The sequence below is a fragment of the Alligator sinensis genome, unplaced genomic scaffold (genome assembly GCF_000455745.1).
Source record: "Alligator sinensis unplaced genomic scaffold, ASM45574v1 scaffold1801_1, whole genome shotgun sequence".
In the NCBI taxonomy this organism is placed as follows: Eukaryota; Metazoa; Chordata; order Crocodylia; family Alligatoridae; genus Alligator; species Alligator sinensis.
The window spans coordinates 472,713-494,903 of record NW_005842608.1 but is presented as its reverse complement, the minus strand read 5'-3'; the positions used below and the strand labels follow the sequence as shown (position 1 = coordinate 494,903).

At 43.7% G+C, this 22,191-nt stretch overlaps 1 protein-coding gene across 3 annotated transcripts in view; it reads left to right on the top strand.

Moving 5' to 3' along the window:
- The first annotated feature begins 10,094 nt into the window (after positions 1-10,094).
- Positions 10,095-22,191, top strand: part of AKAP10 (A-kinase anchoring protein 10) — a 29,797-nt gene continuing 17,700 nt past the window's right edge. For 2 of the 3 annotated variants that reach the window (XM_025214823.1, XM_006033098.3), the window contains exons 1-2: positions 10,246-10,454; positions 20,540-20,587. In XM_025214823.1, the coding sequence (XP_025070608.1) occupies positions 10,262-10,454; positions 20,540-20,587 (241 nt within the window). In that variant the 5' untranslated portion in view covers positions 10,246-10,261. The other variant, XM_025214822.1, reaches the window with a different exon arrangement.

Here is a 22,191-nt window from a genome sequence, read left to right as displayed (position 1 = left end):
GGCGGGGGGGGGAAGGAGCTCCCGCAGCGGCCCCACCCCGGGCTGCGGCGGGGAAGCCCGGGCACCGGGATGCTCTCTCGGGTGATCCGCTCCAGCCTGCAGCGGGCCCTGCCCAGCCCAGCACTGCCGGCACCTGGACTTCCCAGGGGACTTCGGGAACGACCCCGCCGCCCCGCCGCGCTGCCAGGGGACACCCCCACCCCGCCTGCTGCCCTTTCAGTGCTTCTCTTTGCAGCAAGGATGCTGAGAGGCAAGGACAGGCCTGTTCAGTTCTTCGGGGAGATGCGATACCTTGGATTAGACCGACTACATAGTTGGGGAAATTGTTCTTTGCAAGCTTTTGGGCACAAACACCCTTTGTAGGCAGCGGCAGTTTAGAAGAGGTGCTGGAGCGGGGATGCGGGAAGGGAAGCACTAAATGGCGAGGAGAAAGTCGGTAGGACTCTCTTCCCCCAATGCAAGAACCAGGGGTCCTGGCACGAAACTCATCTAAAGCGAATGCAAGGGAATTCTTCATGCCGCGTGTCCTAGACTTGTGGGCCTCGCTGCCACCAGGCTGGTGGAAGCCCACGGCGTAGCTAGATTCACAAAGGGATTGGACACGTCCTTGGAGGAAAGGGGCATCGCTTGAGCACAGAAGTGAGGGGCACAGCCTCTGAATCAGAACCTCCTAGGCCTCAAATGCTGGAGGCAGTCTGGTGCATCTCACTGGCATGTGTTTTGTTTAGGGCCCCATCCCACAGACCAGAAGTTGGTGGACTACTTCCCATGAGCTAATGAAACTCCTCTGATGAGCGAGGCTTTGATGGATAGCGCCCGTGCATTTAGAGTAAGGAGCTGCACCTTTTACTTGTTTAAAAAAGGTCTGGTACGCCTGCAGCCCTCCAGGAGTGAGGGCAATTGCCGTAGCCAAGTAGTGCTTCGAATGTTGCGGATATAACAGATGTTAAAGAGTTTGGCTTTGCTAGAAGTACCTATAATACTACTATGCCTTTCCAAACTGCCTGTCCCTGTAACCACATGCATAACTCCCCCCCACCTCGAGCGTTCCACTTACTTGTGTAACATGACACATTTGTAAGGATCAGATTCAGGATCTGCTCCAAAGTGACTTTCACACCTTCTGCACTTCGGCCGCAGATGCAATTGCTCGCTACTGACAGTAGGGGAAGGATTTCCAGATGGAAAAAGGTGAATGAATTTTTATCATTACTGCAGAGCAGTGTTAATGAGACCCACTTAAAGAATCAATTTAAGTGCAGTATCCAGGGATTGAGATTGCACATTTCTATAATACTAAAACTGTGGTACCAACAGATGCAGGCACAGATCAAGATAGCAGTTGGTCCTTCTCCGCTACCATCAAGTTTTTGCTAACTGATTTTACACTGCTTTTTAGCAAAAAATAAAATAAAAAATAATAAAAAAAATTGTAACGTCCTCATCTTAATAGCTGAGCCTGACATATAAAGGATTATTTATGCCACTTTACCTGTTTAAAGTAGCCAGTATTATTTTGTGTTTTAGCTAGATGACAATATAAACCTGCATGCCTGGAGAGCTGGCTTTCACGGAGTGGTAATTAAATAAACATTCATTTCCATTTTCTAACTGAGAGAAGAGCTATGCAGCTTAGCAAACAAATCCATGGAAAATTTAAAATATGACATCAGTTTGTTTGTAGCTTCATCCAAGCAGGCAAACCTTTGTGCACAGGCCCAGCCCAGCGACACCAAGGGGGGAAAGGATCAGATACAACTCCAGGATTGAGACCATACCTCTTTAAGGGAAGCTTCATCAAGGCACCAAGAACAGACAGTCAACTAGGACAGCATTGTTTTAAAAAGCTAATGTGGAGTAGGGACATGCTAGTGCCTTTTCTTGGTAACTGTGTTCCTAAATAACATAAGCTACTTTTTAAAGTTTCCCATAGTAGAATTTGGTCATTTCAACTTTCATTTATGGCTTGGAAAATTCCCTTAATAGCACACTTTTTTTCCCCTAATAAAGTTGAAAATGCAAGCAAGAGAAAAAACCAGAAAAGGGGCTGGTTTGTTTGTTTGGGGTTTATATATACCAGTGATTAAAGCTGGACACACCTGGATAAATGAGTCTTTCTAAACATGACATTTTGTGAAGAATATTTACTCTCCTGATGATACTTCTGAAATGCCATGGCTAGATCAAGCATTTACTGCCAAACACTCTGATCGCTATGCCAGGCCATCCTAACGTTCTCTTTCATGGCTTCCAAGACAAGCTCGCCCTTCACTTTTGGAATCATGCCAGATAAAATCCATTAGCCACAAGCCAAGTGAAACAGGTTGTTTGAACTTGACTGTTCTGATCAGCGTAATTGGAAGCTGTTTCAATCAGCTGGTACTGTTGGAAACAGCACAGACATTGGGTCATGGCAAGAATCTGAAATCGTGCTCTGGATGGATTTCCTAAATGGATTTCCAGTAAGAGCTGATTCAGGAAATTACTTTCACCTATATCACTGAACCACTGGCCAGCTCCCAGGTTCCAGTTTGGAGGGACTCCTTGTCCTTTCAAGGTGTGGGTCGATTGTTTAGTGTCTTGTTAATTCAGCTCCTCCGGACTGAGGAGGGTTTGCTGACAGGCTTTCAGAGCTAGTCTTCTCTAAAAACAATCAATAATAACATCCTAAAGAGGGTGGTCTGGGCTGCAGGGATGTTAAGATGAGCAAAGATAACTTCATCATAAGCAAAGAGGCTAGTGCCCCTTAGTGGTGCATAGTGAGATTTTTCTCTGAGATGTAAAGGCTTTGGAAGGCTCTGTTCCCGTTAATGTGGAGTCAGAGAAACTGTTTTTTGCCCTCTAGTGGCTGATTCCACTGGTGATTAATCTAAAAACTGGAATTATGCATGGAACCAGAGTTTTAAATTCCAAGCATCTGTGATTTTCTTGCACTTTTTAAATATATGTTTCACGTGTTTTTTCTTTGCTGCCAGAAATAGCCATATAGAGGACCAAAGTACCACAAGACTTTATCTTCTGGCATTCTTGGATAAAGGAAATATCCTGGGGAAAGCAGACATCACATTATTTCTAATGCTTTTCCTGAGGCATTTAAAAAAACGCCTGATAAAAACAAATATAGATACTGGCTTCAGACTGAATGGCCCTGCTTTGGACTTTAATTAGGGATCTGTGCCATAAAAATGCACACTCTCAGAAGTACAGCTACAAATTTAGGGCAAAGGGCCTGCAGAAGTTTGAGAAAAGCAGAATTCCTGGTGTTATAACTGATGGAAAGTCCTCAGATTGGGACAAAGCACTTAAGAACATGCAGTGAAGAGCAATCCTGTGTTAGGCATGATGGGAACCTATAGAAAGGATGACCAAAAAGGCTTACCAGATCCTTTCTGCGCTTCTCTTCAGTCCAAAGCTTCTATTTTAGGAATCAGCTGCTCAGAGGATCTTTGTTTACAAAGCCTTGGGCTTGTCTTCAGTGCTGCAAGTAATAAGGGTTTTTTTATTACTTAACTCTATGCAGGTAAACTTATTATAACAAATCCTGTTTATAACAAACCCACTTTTAACAATCCCAGAGGCAGAAGCCAAATTTCTCATTATTACGGTGCAGCAAATTGAATAACCCCATTATAGCTTTTTCCCCTATCCCACGGGATCCATTATCATAAAGTTGGACTGTATTTGACTTGCTGATTTTTTCCCCTCCTAGACTTAAAATTAAACAGGAAACCCTGCACCCCTGCTCTTCTAAAAGGCCTACTGAATATTAGGTGAGAAGTGCTTGGGTACACATGCAGTAGAATGAGAAAATAAGAGGTCCCAGTGTTGAGGTTCTGCATCATTCTTGATAAAGTCAGCTAATTTTTGCTGCCTGCCATGTGGAATAATTCCCTTCTTGGAAAACCTCAGCACAGATGAGCAGATAACATAAACCCTCTCACACTCCCATTAAGACTAATGGACTGAGGTCAGCCATACTTGAAATCCGTAATGAATTTTATGTGCGTGTAGCCACCTGTTTTCCTGTAAATAAGAAATCTAATTGAAGGCACTATGATTTCCGTCTGAAAGCACCACATACTCTAGTGCTGTCGGTCACCTCTTGTCAATCATCCTGCTTTCCAGGCATCCTATTGTTTATAATGGTATATATTATATTTTTTCCTGACACACCCTCTTTCAGCATTCATGTCTGGATCATTAGTTACTGATATTTTCATTCCTTGGCTTTCATTTCAATGCATGCAGATAGCTTTTTAAGCATTCTTCTTCAGCATTTGCAACCCAGATATTTGAAAATGAAACTAAATGATAAACAGAAGATGTAAACAGCTCCATCCTATTTCATTATCCAGAGCTGAGTGAAGCCAAGCAGCTTGAGTGACAAACCTCATGTAAGAGCTTTAAGTCTTCCAGCTTTAATTAGTAACCTACAAAGCTGTTGTTAACACACATAATGAAAATATTCTGAACGTATGCTTTTTTTTACATTGGTTATATGGCCCTTTACCAATACCTTCCTTTTCTATCCTGCAGAAGAACTCAAGTGTTGCTGTACTACGTCAGACTAACAACTAAGTGTTGCTGTACTAAGTCAGATAAAAGGTTCATTAAGCCTAGTGTTCGGTCTCCAAGCCTCACAAGTAGTGGAGGCTTTATAAGAAGGATGTAAGAAACAGGACATGCATGGAAGATCCATCCTCTGTTAGTTCTTTCCCATTATCATCAGTAGGTTCCATCCCTTGCAGTTGTGTTTAATAGCCCCTGATGAACCTGTCATCCATACATTTGCCTAATTGTTCTTTTTTTAACTTGTTGATACTGTTGGCCTCTCCACCCCACAGTGGCAAGGAGTTTCACACGTCAATCCTGCTTTGTTTTGGACACTACAGCTCTCGATTTGGACACTACAGCTCTCGATTGGATTGCTGCTGAAGAGCCTTGTATTCATATTGTAATTTATTTTGATTTTTTTTCCTGTAGCCTTTAGAGATCCTAGTCATGACACACAAGACCCCATGGTGCTAGGCATACAAATACAGAATAAAAACCAGTCCTTGACCCAAATGAGTTTACAAGACAAGAGAAACAATCCAGGACATAGACTGTGCTCTCAATTGCCTAATCTTTGTGGAATCTGGTTATAGGCATTATGGCAAGGTTTCTTGTGGGCTCTGGGATGATAAGGACTGGGAAATGTGTGCATAAATGTTTTTAAAGTATAATGAGTTTTGAGTTCTAGGCCCAAGTGTTCTCACATGAGAATCTCTACTATGGTCAGTGAAATTCCTTTCATCAGTAAGATCAGCAGGAGCTGATGGCCAGTGGTATGTAGGGTTTCAGTAATTCACAAATTATCTTCTTCAGTGTCATTGCCTGACTTGTGACCTATGTTAAAGCTGAGAATTGACAACTCCCCAAATGTGAGTCAATTCATTTATGTTTCTGAATGCAGTAATTAGACAGAGCAGCTCATTTGGTTAATTATCTGTGAGTCTGAACTGCCAAGTTATCAACAATTTCTAGTTCCACATTATTAATTCTGTCCAAACAGTGCATCCCATTTAGATCCTATTATAAATTAAACTTTATTCATTTCTGTAAATATGGAGAAGAGGAAAATTCACCAGACTACTAGGAACTAAAGAACTCCATTCATTTTCCTTTGAATAGTTTGATTTGGGGAGACATCCCCAGCCTCTCTAATCTTAGCATTGTTATGTCCTGGAGTTATATTTCAGCTGATTGCTCAGTTAAACTGTCACGTCCTGTTAAAAGCTCTAGAACATAAAGATTTTTGTGCTTCTAGTCTAGATCTCCAGGGTCTGAGGCTGACTGACTTACTGTGGAATAGAGCTTTTACTCTGATCCATCTTCCCAAAGGAAGGGGAATACATTTCAATCAAAGAAATATAATTCAAGCCACATATATTCGTGGCCTGAGATTCATCAGTTGACAATCAAAGTCTCTGGGGGTCATCCACTGACATCTGGTGAACTTCAGACAACAATTTTCCCTTTCCTTGTAAGTTAGGGAAATGCCCAAACTTTATGCACCCGAGAGATCACAAGAGCCACATTTGACAGCTCTGCCTTGTTTGTGAACCCCCAATCCCAATTCTGCATATAGAGGTTCAATCCACTGAGGTGACATGGCCCAACACAGAGCAGTCCCTCCTGATCCAAGAAAACAGCAGCATCTAGGCCTGGCAGACCACCTAATGCTAAATACCTCTTCCTTTATTACTGCTGCTGCCAAAGATTTGTACCTTGGTTGGATTTGGGGCCCCATTTTCATGAGACCAGACTAGATTAGTGGGTCACAGGTGCAGTCAGAATGGAAGCCAATCTCACCCTGGGCGTCTTGACTTTTGGTGCTCTGCCTGAACCCACAAGAATAAAAAAAAAATGGATATGCTTTCTCCATTACCTGATTCGTCTTCAACTAGGCATGGCATTGAAGCATCTGTGGTGTATAATTCAATTTAAATCTTCAGTCTTGCCACCTGTAGGCATAATAAGGCAAAGTTATGACTCAGTATTGACATTGCATCTTTATTTAATGGCAGTTTTTTATGATTCACATGGTGTCATAAAGCTATAAAGGTCTTCATTTAGACAGATAAATAATAGGTGAAATCCTGGCACCACTGACGTCAGTAGACCTGACTTCTGTGGGCCTGGGATTTCACTTGGTGTTTGCCCTTTCCCCTGGATATTTTTCCAAAAGCAAATAATTGCTCCAGGAAGAGGCAGGCAAACTTTTTTTTTGGCTAAGAGCTGTTAATTTCCTGGTCCCCAGCTACAGCTCATCTTCTTCCCAATTTGCTCACCATCTGCATATTTTAGTCTATTATCAGCATTTCGTTTTGCATTCTGAAAATTAATTTCATTTGGTAGTTATAAAATACTCCTTCCAGGCTGGTGCCTGAGCACACGTACAAAAATGTATCAAGGCACATTGCAAAACAAGTTAAAGACAAGGTTAAAAGAAAAAATGTAGCTGCTTTTGAGTATTAATCAGCTGCTGCATCCTGCCTCTAAGGGAGAAGAAATCCTGTGCATCTTGTATGTTACTCACCAGTTGTGAGGCTTCATTAATAAAAAGGTTGATGCTTTAAGATGCTTAGGTGAAAGATGCTACAAGCATGCAGACTGTTGCTATTAATTATAGAGTTTCTGATGGTTCATCATGATACCAGGCATTTGCCTTGCAGAGAGATAACATTACATTGGTATGTCGGCACTGTAGCTTCTTCCTGTTGCTATGCACCTTTGCAGCATAAGGATGGTCTGTTTCAGGACCCTGTTAATGAAGGCTCTTCTCATAGACTACATCAGAATGAGCCTGGAGAAAAAAGGACAGGACCTCAAAAGGGACATCAACCTGAAAGTTGAACAGAGGGAACTCTGAGTCTGCAGTAACTCGCATCTCTAACACCGACACATGCAGTAAAAAAGATTAGGTGTGTGGTTTCTTCGGTGCTTAGAGTTACTGGAATGCATTGCACTGAACTGGCTTTCTGGCATTTATCCCAGTTATGTAGCTATGCCATTTATAGAAGGTCTGATTCCAGACTCTGTAACCCTGTGACATCTTGGGTGAGCCAGTGCTTCCTTCTATGCCTCAGTTTCCCCATCTGCAGACCACGGATAATCCCAACTAATTACCACCTAGGGAAGTATGAGCATTCATGGAATATTTTAAAGAGAGATGAGATACTCCAGGTAACACTGGGACACAAAGTGTTGTTATTCTGCTTCCCATTAATTGTGCTTGTCATGCATGCACTGCATATTTTTTCTCCTTTTCATTGGGAGACTTTAAAAATATACAAAGAAGCCTCAGGAAGGATTTCTGTAATGTTGGGAAATGAATGATGCAATGGAATTAATTGTTTGGGTTCTTTACTTTCTAGACTTCAGTGTATTGATCTGCCCATGTCCACAATGGGCTTGCAAATTTGATTTGTTTAACAATATTTATATGGGTTTCCCACACTTTATGCTGAACGTGTGTTCCTGGAAAATGGTGCATAACTTGAATTTGCATAAAGGGAACCCACGTTACAATGTAACAAATAGGGTATGTTCCAAGACCTCGACTGTACTGACCCCCAGACCCATTTCTACCACTTTTACAAGACAATTTTGGTACTCGTCAACAGCAGACGGTACACACAAGCACAGGGAGAGGGGTAGGAGATAAGCTAGCAGGACGCTTAGAAGCCATAATGGGAACGGCAACTACAGAAATGTGTATTGTCACAGACACACAGGTGCACATCACTCCCACATTGCACTGCACAAAGCAGCTAACTGTGGGCGCCCACCCCACCGATTGCATAGGAGTGAATTTACCTCGCGTAAAACGGATTTTTGGTATAAAAAGGGTCATTGCGTAAGAGTGAATTCGCACCTACAGAACCTGCATAAAGCGATGGAAACCTGTATTGCATTGCATGAAAAGAGGCCACCTTTGGAAATGAAACTGTAGGCACTCAGCTGAGTGGATGCCAACCTCGAGGCTTGAATTAGGGCAGACTGTGGCTCCAATTCTGCAAAGACCGTGTTTAATGCCATGCACTGGTCTCACTGAAGGGAATGGGATGCCTCACGGGACATGGAGTGGAGCATGTGCGTACATCTCTCCAGGGCTGGGTGCTTCACAAGGAGCGTGTAGCCCAGGGGCGGGCAATTATTTCAGGGAGAGGGCCACTTACTGAGTTTTGGCAAGCCATCAAGGGCTGCATGACAGGCAGCCAGGGGCATATAAACATTAATTTTCTAAATTTTTTAGGGGTCCCACGAGCCGGATAGAATGGCCTGGCAGGCCGCATCCAGCCCACAGGCCACATTTTGCCCACTCCTGGTGTAGCCAGAAGACATTAGCATCCACTGAAGTCACCGTCTATCATTGCACATACACCTGTCAAGAGGAAACTCAACTCTTTAGACTCTCGTCCCATAATTGCCTGTTATGGGCTCTTCTGGGCTTCCTCTGAAGCCTCTGGTGCAAGCCGGGCTAGCAGATTGATTAGGCAGGCCCGATTCCTACATTGTCTCTATTGGATTTTAAACTCCTGGAGGAAGGGACTTGTTTATCCATTTCCTTCGGTGTTTGCATTGCGTGTGGTACACATACAGCTCTGTAGAAAAAATAAATACGAACAACTCTGCGTCCTAATTCTCCTGTCCTTTGTGGCAGAGAAACACAGGTCCTGATAAACAAAGAGGGATTTCTTTGTTTGCTTTTTTTTTCTTTTTTAAATAAAAAGTTCAGGGCACAGATGGACACGACCGCCGTCCATCCCTCACGTGCCGTTGGGACCCTGAAGCCCGACCGGAGCAGGCCGTCCCGAAAGCTTTGGTGGTAAAATGAAATCAGGACGGGGGGATTTGGACCGAGCGAGGACGCCGCGGCCATGCCTCGAGGCCACGTGGAAGCACCGTGAGGTCACGCAAAGACACGGCCTTGTGGCATCACGTTGCGCGGCGCTGATAAGGACTGGACGCGTTGCAATGTCACGCGTGGGAAACGCCGCCGTTTCGAAAGGGAGCCGTGGCCTGGCGCTGCTTCGGCGATGTTTCACGACGAGGCCGCGCTGTTATGATGCGATGTCCTGTGGCTGACGGCTGCCTCGCGACACAGTGACACGGTTATGATGGCATAACAGGTGACATCGTTCCTTATGACGCCAAGGCGGGTGCTCTGCTCTTATTTCCTGTCACGCTCTGCCTGGTGTATCAGCCCACGGCGTCTTCAGCCCCGGCTGCACCCTTCTGCTGCGCTATGGAGGCGCAGAGGGTGGCTTGCTCTGAGGCGCATCGCTGAGGCAAAGTGGGTGGTCTTAGCTGGCGGTCACCCTCGAGCCCCTGGATGTGTCCAAGCCCCCAGAGCCGCTCCTTGCCACAGCATTCTCCCACAGTCACGTTCAAAAGGCTGAGTTAGTCTTTCAGGGCCAACTCCCACCTCCTCCCCTCCCTTCACAACCAGCCTGTATCATTCATGAGGTACAAACTCTCGCCCTTCTCCAATATGGCTGACTGAGCCTCACTCAACCAAGCACCTGCTGCCCCTATCCAAGATGGCTGCCCGGCGGAGCGCAAGTTGGGCTTTTTTTTTTTTTTTGCCCTTCTCCAAGATGGCTGCCCGGGACCCGGTCCCTTTACCTTTACCTGAAGCCCCTCGCCTGACGCCTCGCCGGCCATCTTGGATGAGGTCAGGCGGCCCAGGTATTGCCGCCGGGCGTTTCCCGGGATGCCCCGCGCGCCCCCACCCCCCCGGAAGAAGGAGGCCTGGCGGTTGTTGACAACATGGCGGCGGCAGGCGGCTCCGCGGCAGGACGAGGAGGGAGAGGAGGCGGCAGGAGGAGGAAGGAGTCTCGCTCGTAGGGAGCCCCGCTCGCTGCCCGCCCCGCCCCGCGGCGCCATGTCCTTCTTCAGGCGGAAAGGTAGCCGCGGGGTGGGGGGTGGTCGGCCTCCCGCTGTCTGCCCCACGCGCGGGGGCTGCTCCTGCCGCCTCGGGGAGCCGCCAGCCCCGTCTCGCGCGTCTCCAGGGGCGGGCTGTATCCAGCAGCCTTTGGGAAAGCATTTCCACAAAGCCCTGGTTCTCTGCCAGCCTGCCGTGGCACCCCGGGGTGCTCCCACATCCTTTTTGGGTTAGCCCCATGCTGCTGTGGCACCCCAGGGTGCTCCCACGTCCTTTTTGGTTTGTCCCCAGGCTGCTGTGGCACCCCAGGGTGCTCCCACGTCCTTTTTGGGTTGTCCCCAGGCCGCCGTGGCACCCCAGGGTGCTCCCCCATCCTTTTTGGGTTGTCCCCGGGCTGCCGTGGCACCCCAGGGTGCTCCCCCGTCCTTTTCGGGTTGTCCCCAGGGTGCCCCGAGGTCCTTTTCAGGTTGCCCCTAGGCTGCCAGGGTGCTCCGAGGTCTTTACCAGGGTGCTGCCCGGTGTCGGCAGGGCTAGGTGGATGGACGAGAGTCACGAGGTAAACCGGGAGGTTTCCAGGAGGAATTTGCAGTCTTTAAAGCATTGGTTCTGGCCTGCGGTGGTCCTTGTGGGACCTTTGCACCAGAGGCATCGCTTTACTCTTTTTTTTTTTTCTTTTCTTTTTGTCCTATAATCAAAAAAACCAAGTGAAAACAAAAGGCTGGCGTCTTCTTAGATCCGCCGGGAGTCTTATCAGGGGGCGGCCAGGAGTCTCAAAGCGTTGAGCAGCGAGCTTCGGGATGGTTAACAACCGCATGTTGTATGTAACTCGTTTTCTTGCTGGTTAGATAAGTGCAAATGACGTTTTTTGCATGAATCCACCTAATCCTGCGAGCATTCCCCTTCAATCGGCCAAATGAAGGTAATAGATAAAGTTAGTACTGTCATGGCGTAGTAAAACACTTTTTTGTTAAGGGTGTGGTAGTGGTAGCCACAATCAAGACCTTATTGTACTAAGAGCTATACAAAAGTGCAGGCGGTGCTTGCCTGAAATACATTTTTAATTAATTTTTTCCACTGTATTTATAGAAATTGCATAGCATAAAAAAAAATGTTTCCTCATTAGCTTTTTGGTACAATGAGTACAATTAATTCTGGAGTCGTTTGGAAGCTGGTCACCGTGTGCTTGTGCAAAGAATCAAGGAAATGCATATTAACTTCTGAAGAGCTGCATGCAGCTCCAGAGCCGCAGGTTGGCCACCCTGGTTTCGATTCTGTGGCTGAATTGGCATGAAATGGTCCCCTGAAGCACGGTGGCCTTACATAACAAGGCGCTGAATTCTTCAGTTCATAGTCTGCTTCTGGAAAAGTCGTGTCAGCCAAGAAATTAAAGTAAACGGTGCTGAGTTACAGAAGAATGAAGTTAAGAAACACCCACACAAATTTTGATTAGGAGTGCAAACAAAAAGTAGCAAAATTTGAAATACATGGCGGATATTCTGGGCTAGGCACTGAAGAACTGTTCTCCTGTATTTATCACTTGTAAATGCTAGTAAATATGCTTTATCTGCCGTCAGAAATCTTAGAAATGAAGATACTTAAATGTTTTTCCCATGCCGGTAGTGTTGAGCACTAAAGCATGAATCCAGAAAGTGTCACAAGCTTTCAAGTCCTTCTGGGACCTTTCTTAGGTACTTTGTAGACTTGTTCGCATTCATCTACTTCTCAAATCAGGGTACTGGACAATACTTGAATGTTGCAGTGTCCCATGTTTCAGTCATCTGGTTTGAAGTGGATGACACTGCTTCCCATGTCTGATCTGGAAAAGTTATATAAAACAATTGCAAAAAAAAGGCATGTCATATAAATGGCAAACAACTGGAATGTAAAGAATACAGTTGGGTAAATATGTAAAAGAAATACTAAAAAAACAAACAAACAAGGTTTTAGAGCCAAATATTTTTTCCCCCTTCAAGTAGTTTTTTGTGTGTGTAGTAGTTACATTACCTCTCCCTGTTCTTTTGAAAGTAAAACACTCCTGTTACTTCCTGGAATATGAATCATTCTATGCAGCCTGTAGTGTAACAAACCCTTAATATGCACAGGACAGACTTTTGATGGGAATCACTTCCATATTTGAAGCTGTAATCCAAATGATTTTGATGCTTTTTAGATGCTGTGAAAATCAATCCTGACCATCTGCGGTATGGTAGTTTTAGTAAAACTATAAATCTTTCAAGAACTTATATAACAGTTAAGTAGCTGTTTTGAGGATCTTGTAAAGCACCTTTTTATTACTGGGAAATGAAATCCAAACCATGTGTTTTGGGAAGTGAGGAGACTGTAAGTTAAGATAGCTTTTATTATCTGGGCTTCTGGTTTCACCTGAGACGACAACACTCGATCTTGTAAGTTTTCACAGCTGCTATAGCAGTACTGAAACATTCTCTTTATCTTGGGGAATAAATGCAGTAAAAATAGCTTTAACCCCTGCTCTTAATGACAGACGTTCCAGAGACTTATGAAGCCCGTGAAGGGCTATGCAGGTGCCATAGATTTATAGTGTTGAATAGCCCTATAGAACGTAATAAAGCCAGCGATGAACTAATGGTCAGATACAGAAGATTCTTCAACCCTGTATATTTTGGTGTTTTAGGAACTTTTATTAAATAAACTCTGTTTAATCTGGGAGAGGGAATTTTGGCACAAAAGCAAGTGAAATCCAAGAAAAACAAATACAGAGATTTCTATATGAAGGAATAGCTGAATATAAAATAGAGGGGGGCTGCATGAGAGAATATTCTGACTAACAAATCTGGGTTATTGCATATGGCAGTTGTAGAGGAAATGAAGTGTGTTATTGTGGCACTTTTTTGTTGGGGGTTAGGCGGGAGAGGGATGTGAACTGTGTTCCAGATTGTATTAATAGGAATACCCTTTAGCATGAGGAAGGTAGTTGTCCTGTTCTTATGGGAACTATTTAGGCCCCAGAGAGCTGCTTGGGTCCCGCCTTTTGGAAAAGCCAGACGAGTTGGTGTTGTCACAATAAATAATAGGACTTACTGAAAGCCTTAACTCTCTTATATTTAAAAAAGCATTAGGTAAGTGCACAAAATGCTACAGCTGTGTTTGTGGAGACTGTTGGGAAAGGGTAAGAAAAACTGTTATCTTCAAATGTTTAGAGAGATCCCCTGAATAGGGAAATAATCCACTAACTAGCAAGTTGACGAGCTTCTTCTAAAGTAAGAAGCTAGGGAACTACAGAGAGGATGGTAAAAAAGAACTTAAACTGAACGATAGGCAATCACAGACAGTCATAGAAGGTTATGCAGTTCCCCAAGGTCAGACTACAAGCTCATCTATTGCAGATAGCTTTGAAATAATGTAAGCAGCCCTGCCATAATGCAAGAAGAAGAGCTAATCGAACTATGCATCACATAATTGTGTGCATACATACAAAAGCAACAGATGCTCAGAGCAGCTCAGACTTTTTCATCCTTCTGAACAAACCACTTAAACCAATTTATATTACAATAGTCAGACCTTGTGGTAGGCTTCAGGCAAGCTGGCTGTGTTAGTCCCCTGAAAAGGAAGGCGCTAGTGGAAATTTTGACAAACGTTTAGCTCTAATATACTTAGTTATCATTCATGTTCAGAATCGGCTTCATGCACATGAAATGACATCTTCCTTGGCTCAAGCCAATGTGGAGGTAAAACTCCTACAGTGAAATGTTACTCCTTTAAAAGGTAGCCTAGTTCCTGGTCTTGTTATATTCCTTTATCTATAACTGGTGCTTTGTAAATGCGTTATTTTAGGCTGACAGTGACATAGGAATACTTCTGCATCAAATATCACAAGCAGAGGTGGCAATGTAAGCTAGCAGTTCATGTTGCTGGAAATAAGTTAATAATTAGGTAAAGAGGAAGAGAGTAGTTACTGGTGGGGGGGAGGACAAGACAAGTGACAGTCTGACTCAGTTAGACTTTGGAAAACTATTAAGGGAAGCCATGGGATTCCCATCATTAATTAGTTCAGGTTAGACTTGATGGGTGGAGTATTAAGAACATTTAAGGGAGAAGGAAATGGTGCAACATTGATGCAGCATAAGAAACTATTTATCCTCAGCAGCCCAGGTATTATCCCAAGTATGCACTGTTTTGTCTTGGCTGCTTCTCTGGACAGTAGTGTTCAGTCCCTCTGCTCGAACCTGGTCATCCTAAATATTTTTTTAACATTCCCAATTAAATATAAACGGATAGTTTTGTATACAGCAGCAGATAATTCCAGGTTGCTTAATTGAAGCTTCAACCCCTGTTCCAGAACGAAAGTGCTAACCTCTGGTATAAAATGCTGAGTTGCTAATTCATGGGGCTGCATCTATACTTCCGATTGAAATGGCTGGCAGAATGATAATGCTGCAGTCACTATTGTGCAGGACAGTTATGTAACTGGAGATTGAAATTCCTCTTAAATATTTAAAATGTTTAAATATGGGGCAAGAGCTTTTTAAAAAATGTGTTAATGTTTTGCAGCGTAAAAAATTTATTCTAAGTAGTTGTGATTTGTGTAGGTTGTATTTGGAAGCTTTCCAAGGGCAGTGTTCAATAAGTGACCTATTTGTAGCAATATTTGTTTCCAGCCTGTAGTGGCCTAAGGAGGTTTTGCTGATAGCTCTGTATACTTAAAACTTACCATTCCACATAAAATATTTAACATGTTCTAAATTACATTATTTTCATTCTCTTTGCATCTATTTTTTTAATTACATCAGACAACTTTGCCATATTGCCCTTACCTTTTTTTTTTATTTTTCAAAAGACAATTTTATAGGCGTGGGTTGTCTAACAATGCTGCCTCATTACTATGCTCATATATTGTCATTGCACTTCAGATGTCCAAAACACTGTTCAGACAGTGTGACAGATCTGCTCTCTGCCCCAAACAGCTTAAAACCTAAAGTGTTCCTTATGAATACTTAAATATGATATTTTAATTAATTTACACGGAAGAATGCTAGCTACTCAAAATTTATTTTTGTTTCTATAGTTAAGAGTGCCATTTCTGCTGGGTGCTCCTAATGTCAAGTCTCAGATGACAGACAGCAACTTCCCAACCTGTCATCCATCATGCGGGAAGCTTGTCGCTTCATAGGCTCATAGATGTAGGGTTGGAAAGGACCTGAGCAGATCATCAAGTCTGACCCCCTGCTGTGGGCAGGACTGAATACTGGGCTCATATGACCCCAGCTAGGTAATTATCTAGCCTCCTCTTAAAGACCTCTAAGGTAGGAGCGAGCACCACTTCCCTTGGAAGCTGGTTCCAGATCCTGGCTGCCCTGACTGTAAAGTAGCGCCTCCTGATGTCTAGCCTGAACCTACTCTCAATCAACGTGTGGCCATTATTCCTTGTTGCTCCGGGAGGCACTCGGAGGAACAGGGTCTCACCCATTCCCCTCTGGTCCCCACGATAAGTTTATAGACAGCCACTAGATCTCTCTCAGCCTTCTCTTGTGAAGGCTGAGCAGGTTCAGGTCCCGGTTCCATAGCCTCTCCTCATAGAACCTGCCCTGCTGCCCCCTGATCGTGTTAGTGGCCCTCCTCTGGACCCTCTCAATGCTGTCCGCATCCCTTCTGAAGCGCGGCGCCCAGAACTGGACGCAGTACTCCAACTGTGTCCTGACCAGCATTGCATAGATGCAGAGGATCACCTCCTTGGACCTACTCGTGATGCATCTGTGGATACATGACAAGGTGTGATTAGCCTTACTGACCATGTCCTCACATTGGCGGCCCATGTTCATTTTAGAATCTATAATGACTCCAAGATCTCTTTCTGCCACTGTGCTTTTGAGAAGGCAGTTCCCCAGCCTGTAGGTGTGCTGCTGGTTCTTTCTGCCCAAGTGTAGTACCCTGCACTTGTCAGTATTGAATCCCATTCTATTCACATTCGCCCACCCCTGTAACCTGTCCAGGTCCAGTTGTATCCTGTCCCTCCCTTCTAGCATGCCCACCTCGCCCCAAATCTTGGTGTCATCAGTGAATTTGACCAGGGCGCTTTTCACCCCCTCATCCAAGTCCCTAATAAAGAGATTGAACAGTGCGGGCCTGAGGACCGAGCCAGCCTGGGGGACTCCACTGCCCACATCCCTCCAGGTCGAATATGACCTGTCCACCACCACTCTCTGGGTGCGGCCCCCTAGCCAATTTGAGATCCATCTGACTGTGTAGGCATCAATGCCACAGTTGCCTTTTTAATGGGAATGGGGTGGGAGACAGTGTCGAAGGCCTTCCTGAAGTCCAGAAAGACTACATCCATCGCGACACCTGCGTCCAAAGATTTTGTCACCTGATCGTAGAAGTCAGCCAGGTTGAACTGACCGGACCTGCCCCTAATGAACCCATGCTGGTTGCCCTTGAGCATCCTCTGCCATGCTGGTCCCTCCCAGATGTGCTCCTGGATAATTTTCTCAAAGAGCTTCCCCAGACCTGAAGTAAGACTAACGGGCCTATAGTTGCCTGGGTCCTGTCCTCTCCCTTTTTTGAAAATGGGGACCACATTGGCCTTCTTCCAGTCTTCTGGCACCTGGCCAGAGCACCACAAGTGCTTGTAAGGTTGTGCTGGGGCCCTGCAATGACCCCCACCAATTCCCTCAGCACCCTGGGGTGGAGAGCATCTGGATCAGCTGATTTGAACATGTCCAGCCCCTCCAAAAGTTCCCTAACTCGGGTCCTTCCGGACCCTAGGCCTGGCAGAGTTTCTCCTGAGTCCATCCTGAATCCCTGTGGGGGAGAAGTTCTGGTGCCTGTTCTAAGCAGGTGTACTGGTCAAGACCGTAATAAGGCTACAAGGATCAATTGTGCAAATATTTGGGACACTGACAGGCCTTGAAACCTTCCCCCCCCCCCACCCCCCCCCCCAAGAAAAACAATGCTTTATTGGAAGAGGAAGCACATTGGTTCAACCCAGCTCCCCAGCATCTGTATAGATTGTGTGCTTTAGCAGGGCATTTTTGGTGCTTTTTCTAAAGCTGAATTCAATCTATTAGATAAGTGTAAAAAATACAGACATCAGGCAGGCTGGGTCAAACAAATGCGATGCCTCTTCTGGGGCATGTGCTGTGCTTGGTGCAGGGGCACACTGAGCTGGACGTAAAGCACTGTTATTGGTTTTATGGGTTTTTTTTCCATGTCTGTAAGCAGCCTTGGCTATTTAGTTAATGCCTTTTGTAAGATGTTACAGGGCTTGGGTAGTTGTCGCACCTGACATCTCTGCATCCCCAGCATTTGAACACGTTTGCTGTCAGTTTTGGCTAATGGTGCTGCTTGCTGGAAACCAAGTAGTTTGCAGCAATGCAAACAGGAAGTACCTGGGGAAGTTGGTGGAGGAAGCTGCCCTTATATGGCACGTGCACCCTAATGTGCATATATGGGTTCCTTTTCTTCACATAGAGTTCATCTTTGGAGACGGCCTGCAGTAGTGACGGGGGGGTCACATACACCAAAGAGATCAGTGGTTGGAGTCAAGGAGAACACTTTGTTTTCTGTAGGAGGAAGTTGATTTAAAAAATGCTTGCATTTCTCTGTGTATGATATGAGCATACCAATAATTCCATACGTGGTAGGGTTGTTCTGAAGCTTGGCTAGTATTTTTGAAGTTTGAAGTTCAAAAGGAGTCTTTTGGAAACTGAAAGCACAGTATGCAAGTGATTCCAGAAGCATAATTGCTCAATTATGTTAAATTTTGAGTTTCCAACTCTTAATATCTATTAACATATCCATTTCTTCAGTTGTTGGTACAGGCTTAAGTGCTGGTATCTTCACAACTGCTTCATATTGTGATATAAATTACATATTTTTAAAGATTAGTCTCTAAAATGATACCTAGTGCCAGATGGTGACAGAGGCAATGGTCTGTTAAGTATTAAAAAATAACCATTTCTAACATCTGGTAGCAGACTGAGTATTTGGCTACGTCTGCAATCACCAGTCCTAAACCAAGCCTAAATTTTTAAAAGCTGTCCCAAGTATGGATGAATTACATTTGTTCAAGGTAAATGTAGTAAAATTAATTTTGTGTCAAAGTAAAGTTGTTGTTGGAATTTTAATTCAAGATATGCTGAGCTTCTAGTATGTGATCGCCCTGCACAAAATGTAGTTCATGCACGTACGTGTGTGCATTTGCATGGGCACAAAGTATTCGGTCTTGGGCAAGCTGGCAGATGCTGTTGCCAATAGCAAGGCTGAAAAGTACTCACAACCTCAGTCACTGGTTAGAAACTATTCTGGGGACAGATGTAACATATCTAACTCAGAGCTTCCCAAAATTAGTTCCCCAAATACCCACCCTTGGCCTTGGGGAAGCTTTTTGGTAAAATGGTGCTGACCCCCCACTTGTTTCCACTCTTACTTCTTGTGATTTTACTTAGCGTTAAAACAGGATATGTGTAAGTGAATTTTGCAAAGTTTGCTTACCTAGTTTTGTATGGAATTATGTGTGTCCTCTTCATCTTCGTGAAAGTTGGTTCTCTCTGCTGCTTTTCTAAAAGTATTCCTTGGCAACTTTATGCAGGAAAACTCTTTATTTGGACTCTCTTCCAGCTTGGATTCAAGAGTTTCTTAATATGGTGCTGGTTTTCTTTTGTTTAAATTAGTTGTGAATGTTCCTCATTATTTCAGATGAATGTTTTGAATAATGAGATGTGATCATCTAGAGTACTGACGGGTAGCTGGTCAGCCAGGGGTAATGTGGAGGAGGGTGCAGATGGCAGGACCTAGAATGGGCTCCCGGTTTTAAGAGGAGTTTGGCCTGCCCTTGGTCATTCATCTGTGTGCTGTTTCAGGATATATGTGTAATCAACATTATTCGGACCCCTGGCCTTTTTTGGCCCTAACTGCAATGCTAGGTAAACATGAAAATTTAGGAATAAAACAAGACTGGAATAGCTATTAATATCTCCTATTAGACCCTACATTTTACATCTAACATAGGCCCTAATGAAAGTGGAAGTTGACAGAAGCAATTTATGTACCCTTTTCTGTTGAGGAAAATGGTAATCTTTGCTCATGTAAGACAGATTTCCATTTTCTAGTATTTATAGTTTTGTTGTTGTTGCATTGGTAAATAGGTAGGCATGTCTCTGTTCCACTGGAAAAGTAGTAAATTGTCAAAGGGTAAAGCTTTAGGCAAAATGCATTATAATGTTGCGTTAACTATTTTCATTTAGTTGTACTGTATTTTCCCCAAATTAGTAATCTGTTTTCTCTGTGCTGCTTTGATGTGGGAATTAGCTGCCCTCTTGGTGTGCAGCCTTGGTAGTTCATCTTCCTGTGTACCTTTGATGATCATTGACTAACTTATAATTTCCCCATCCATTCTCTTGCTGTACTGCTTCAGTCCTTAGGTCTTGTTCCATGGTGTTCCTTATATTTAGAATATCTTCCTTTACAAGCTTTCTAAAAAAGTCCCCTTTTTTCCCACCAAGCTTTTCAGCCGTTTTCTCACCAGAAAATCTGTGTTGCTTCAAGAGCAGTTAGCTCTGGTATTTTAGCACTATTGCTTCTATAGCTCTGAATGCTGTGTAAATTCAAGAGATGTGGAGCCAGTCCCTGATGTCTGTATAGCACTGGGCACTCTAGTAGTGTCCTGTCCATGTAATGATGTAGGGATGTAATTTTTCCAAAGCCACATGCATCCAGCTCATCCTTTTAATTAATTGCTTTACTTTCAGAATTTATTTTAAACAAGAAAATGGAGAGAACAAGGTGACCTACAAGATGTGCCATGTACAAAATTCATCTTTCAGGACGTTGTAATATAAACACTCTAGTTTTGTAACATTTTAATTCTTTAAGAATTTTGTGTGCCACCTTGGGTGTCAGGTTTGGCATCAAATCTTGAAACTCTTAAGTCGGTTACTGGATACATGTATGTGGATTTGAAAACAGCAAATATTTTAAAACAAAAAGATTATTTACTTCTTCCATTATCTGCTTAGACCCTAGGTTTGGGATTTTGTTGTTATTTTTAAGCAGTTTATGCTGTTACATGTGCTAGAAATAGCTTCTTTTCCTTTAACACCTTCCTTAACACCTTTCTTCATATTTTTGCAGTGAAAGGCAGAGAACAAGAGAAGACCTCAGATGTCAAGGCAATTAAAAGTAAGATTAAGATTTACTTCCTCTGTAAAGTTCAGGTTCATAACACTGGCTACCATATACACATATTTTTATCCAGCTGTTAATTTCCCTGCAATTGAACAGGACAGTGCCTTGGCCAGGGGTGGATGGGAGAAGTAAATCTGTCTCCAAGAAGCCGAAATAAATTTGAAGACTAATCTTCCCTGATCATCTTATCAGATCTGGAAGTAGGGAAGCTTATTCAATTGTTTTCCAGCCCTGGGCTTTTTTCAAAATGTTCATAACATTCAGTATATCCAGTCACTTGGCAAACAGTGATTATTCCTTATCTACAGCAAATTGCTTTCTGTGGTTCCTTAGGTGCCTTTGGTGGTATGCTATTTATTTCACAGTTTTGATAATGTGGCTTTGGATTGCATGACTGACATAACAGGAAACCAGGGTCAGATCTAGTTTATGTTGGCATAAATATGCAGTAACTTAATTTGAATATGAAGCTCTGAATCATGTTCAGAATGAATGGCAACCCTAATGTTATATAGCACAGGGACTTAGTAGTAATTACTGTTGGGGAAAAAAAATCTTGAATGCAGGTAACAATCAGCATAGCATATTAAATAATGGGAACAGACCCTCTGAGCTGTCAGTTGTCTAAACTGTACACGTATCAATTTCCTTTCAGTAAGGCCACAATCATTCGGGTGCTTTTATGTGCTTCAGGTATAATTTTATTTTAGTACTTTACATGAAGTACTGAATTGTCTTTTTGAAGCAGTATAGGAAATAGAGTCAACCTACCCAAGCTCGTTGGAGGCCCTGTGATCACTGCTCGGGAGAATTTGGCAATTAGCTAAGGAAAAGCTAGAGTTAGCTATGATGGAAATAAAATTAAAACTTTACATACTGTTCAGTTGATTACAAAACAAGCTGCTCATAGTGAACAAAGTGGAAGCATCTTCCTAGTCTGGCAGAGCCCTCTTCAGTGAACTGCACTCTTTGAGATTAGAGTTTTCATGCTATGTACAGATTGCAAAGTAGATGCCTCGTCCTTGGAGTTGATTGAACGTATCACCTTATCCCACTGTGTGTATTAAGATTAAACTTGTGTCTCGTTTGGAAAGATGCATCATATGGGTGTCTCCTGTTCTGCAAATAATCCACCATTGCTATCATCCGCTAAGCAACTGGCTGCTTTCTGCAGGCTTGGGAAAATATGCATTTCTATTCCAGCAGGCGTTGCATACCAAGGACTTCTTGGAGGGTAGCCTGCAGAATTTCTGCACCATATATTTTAGCATGAGGAAAATATTCAAGCATCTTTCAAATTCTCTATCCCTAGTGACAGCTTGTCGGAAACAGGGCTGCAGTGATATTTATCCAGGCATACATATTCAAACAAGTGGAGGTAGACTGTTTTTACCCAAAGCTGTAGCATGTTATTTGTGTAGCTTGGCTTTGTAAAAGTAGGTGTAGATAAAAGTACAGGTGGTGGGGTAGGGGGAGGGACCCCATGAGTCTTCCCAGACGGATAGAAAACAGCGTTGAGGTGCTTATTGCTGTGACATGTAGGGGCCAAATTCTGTTACCTTCTTGCCTGGGTGTGCCCTAAGATATGGGAAAGATAA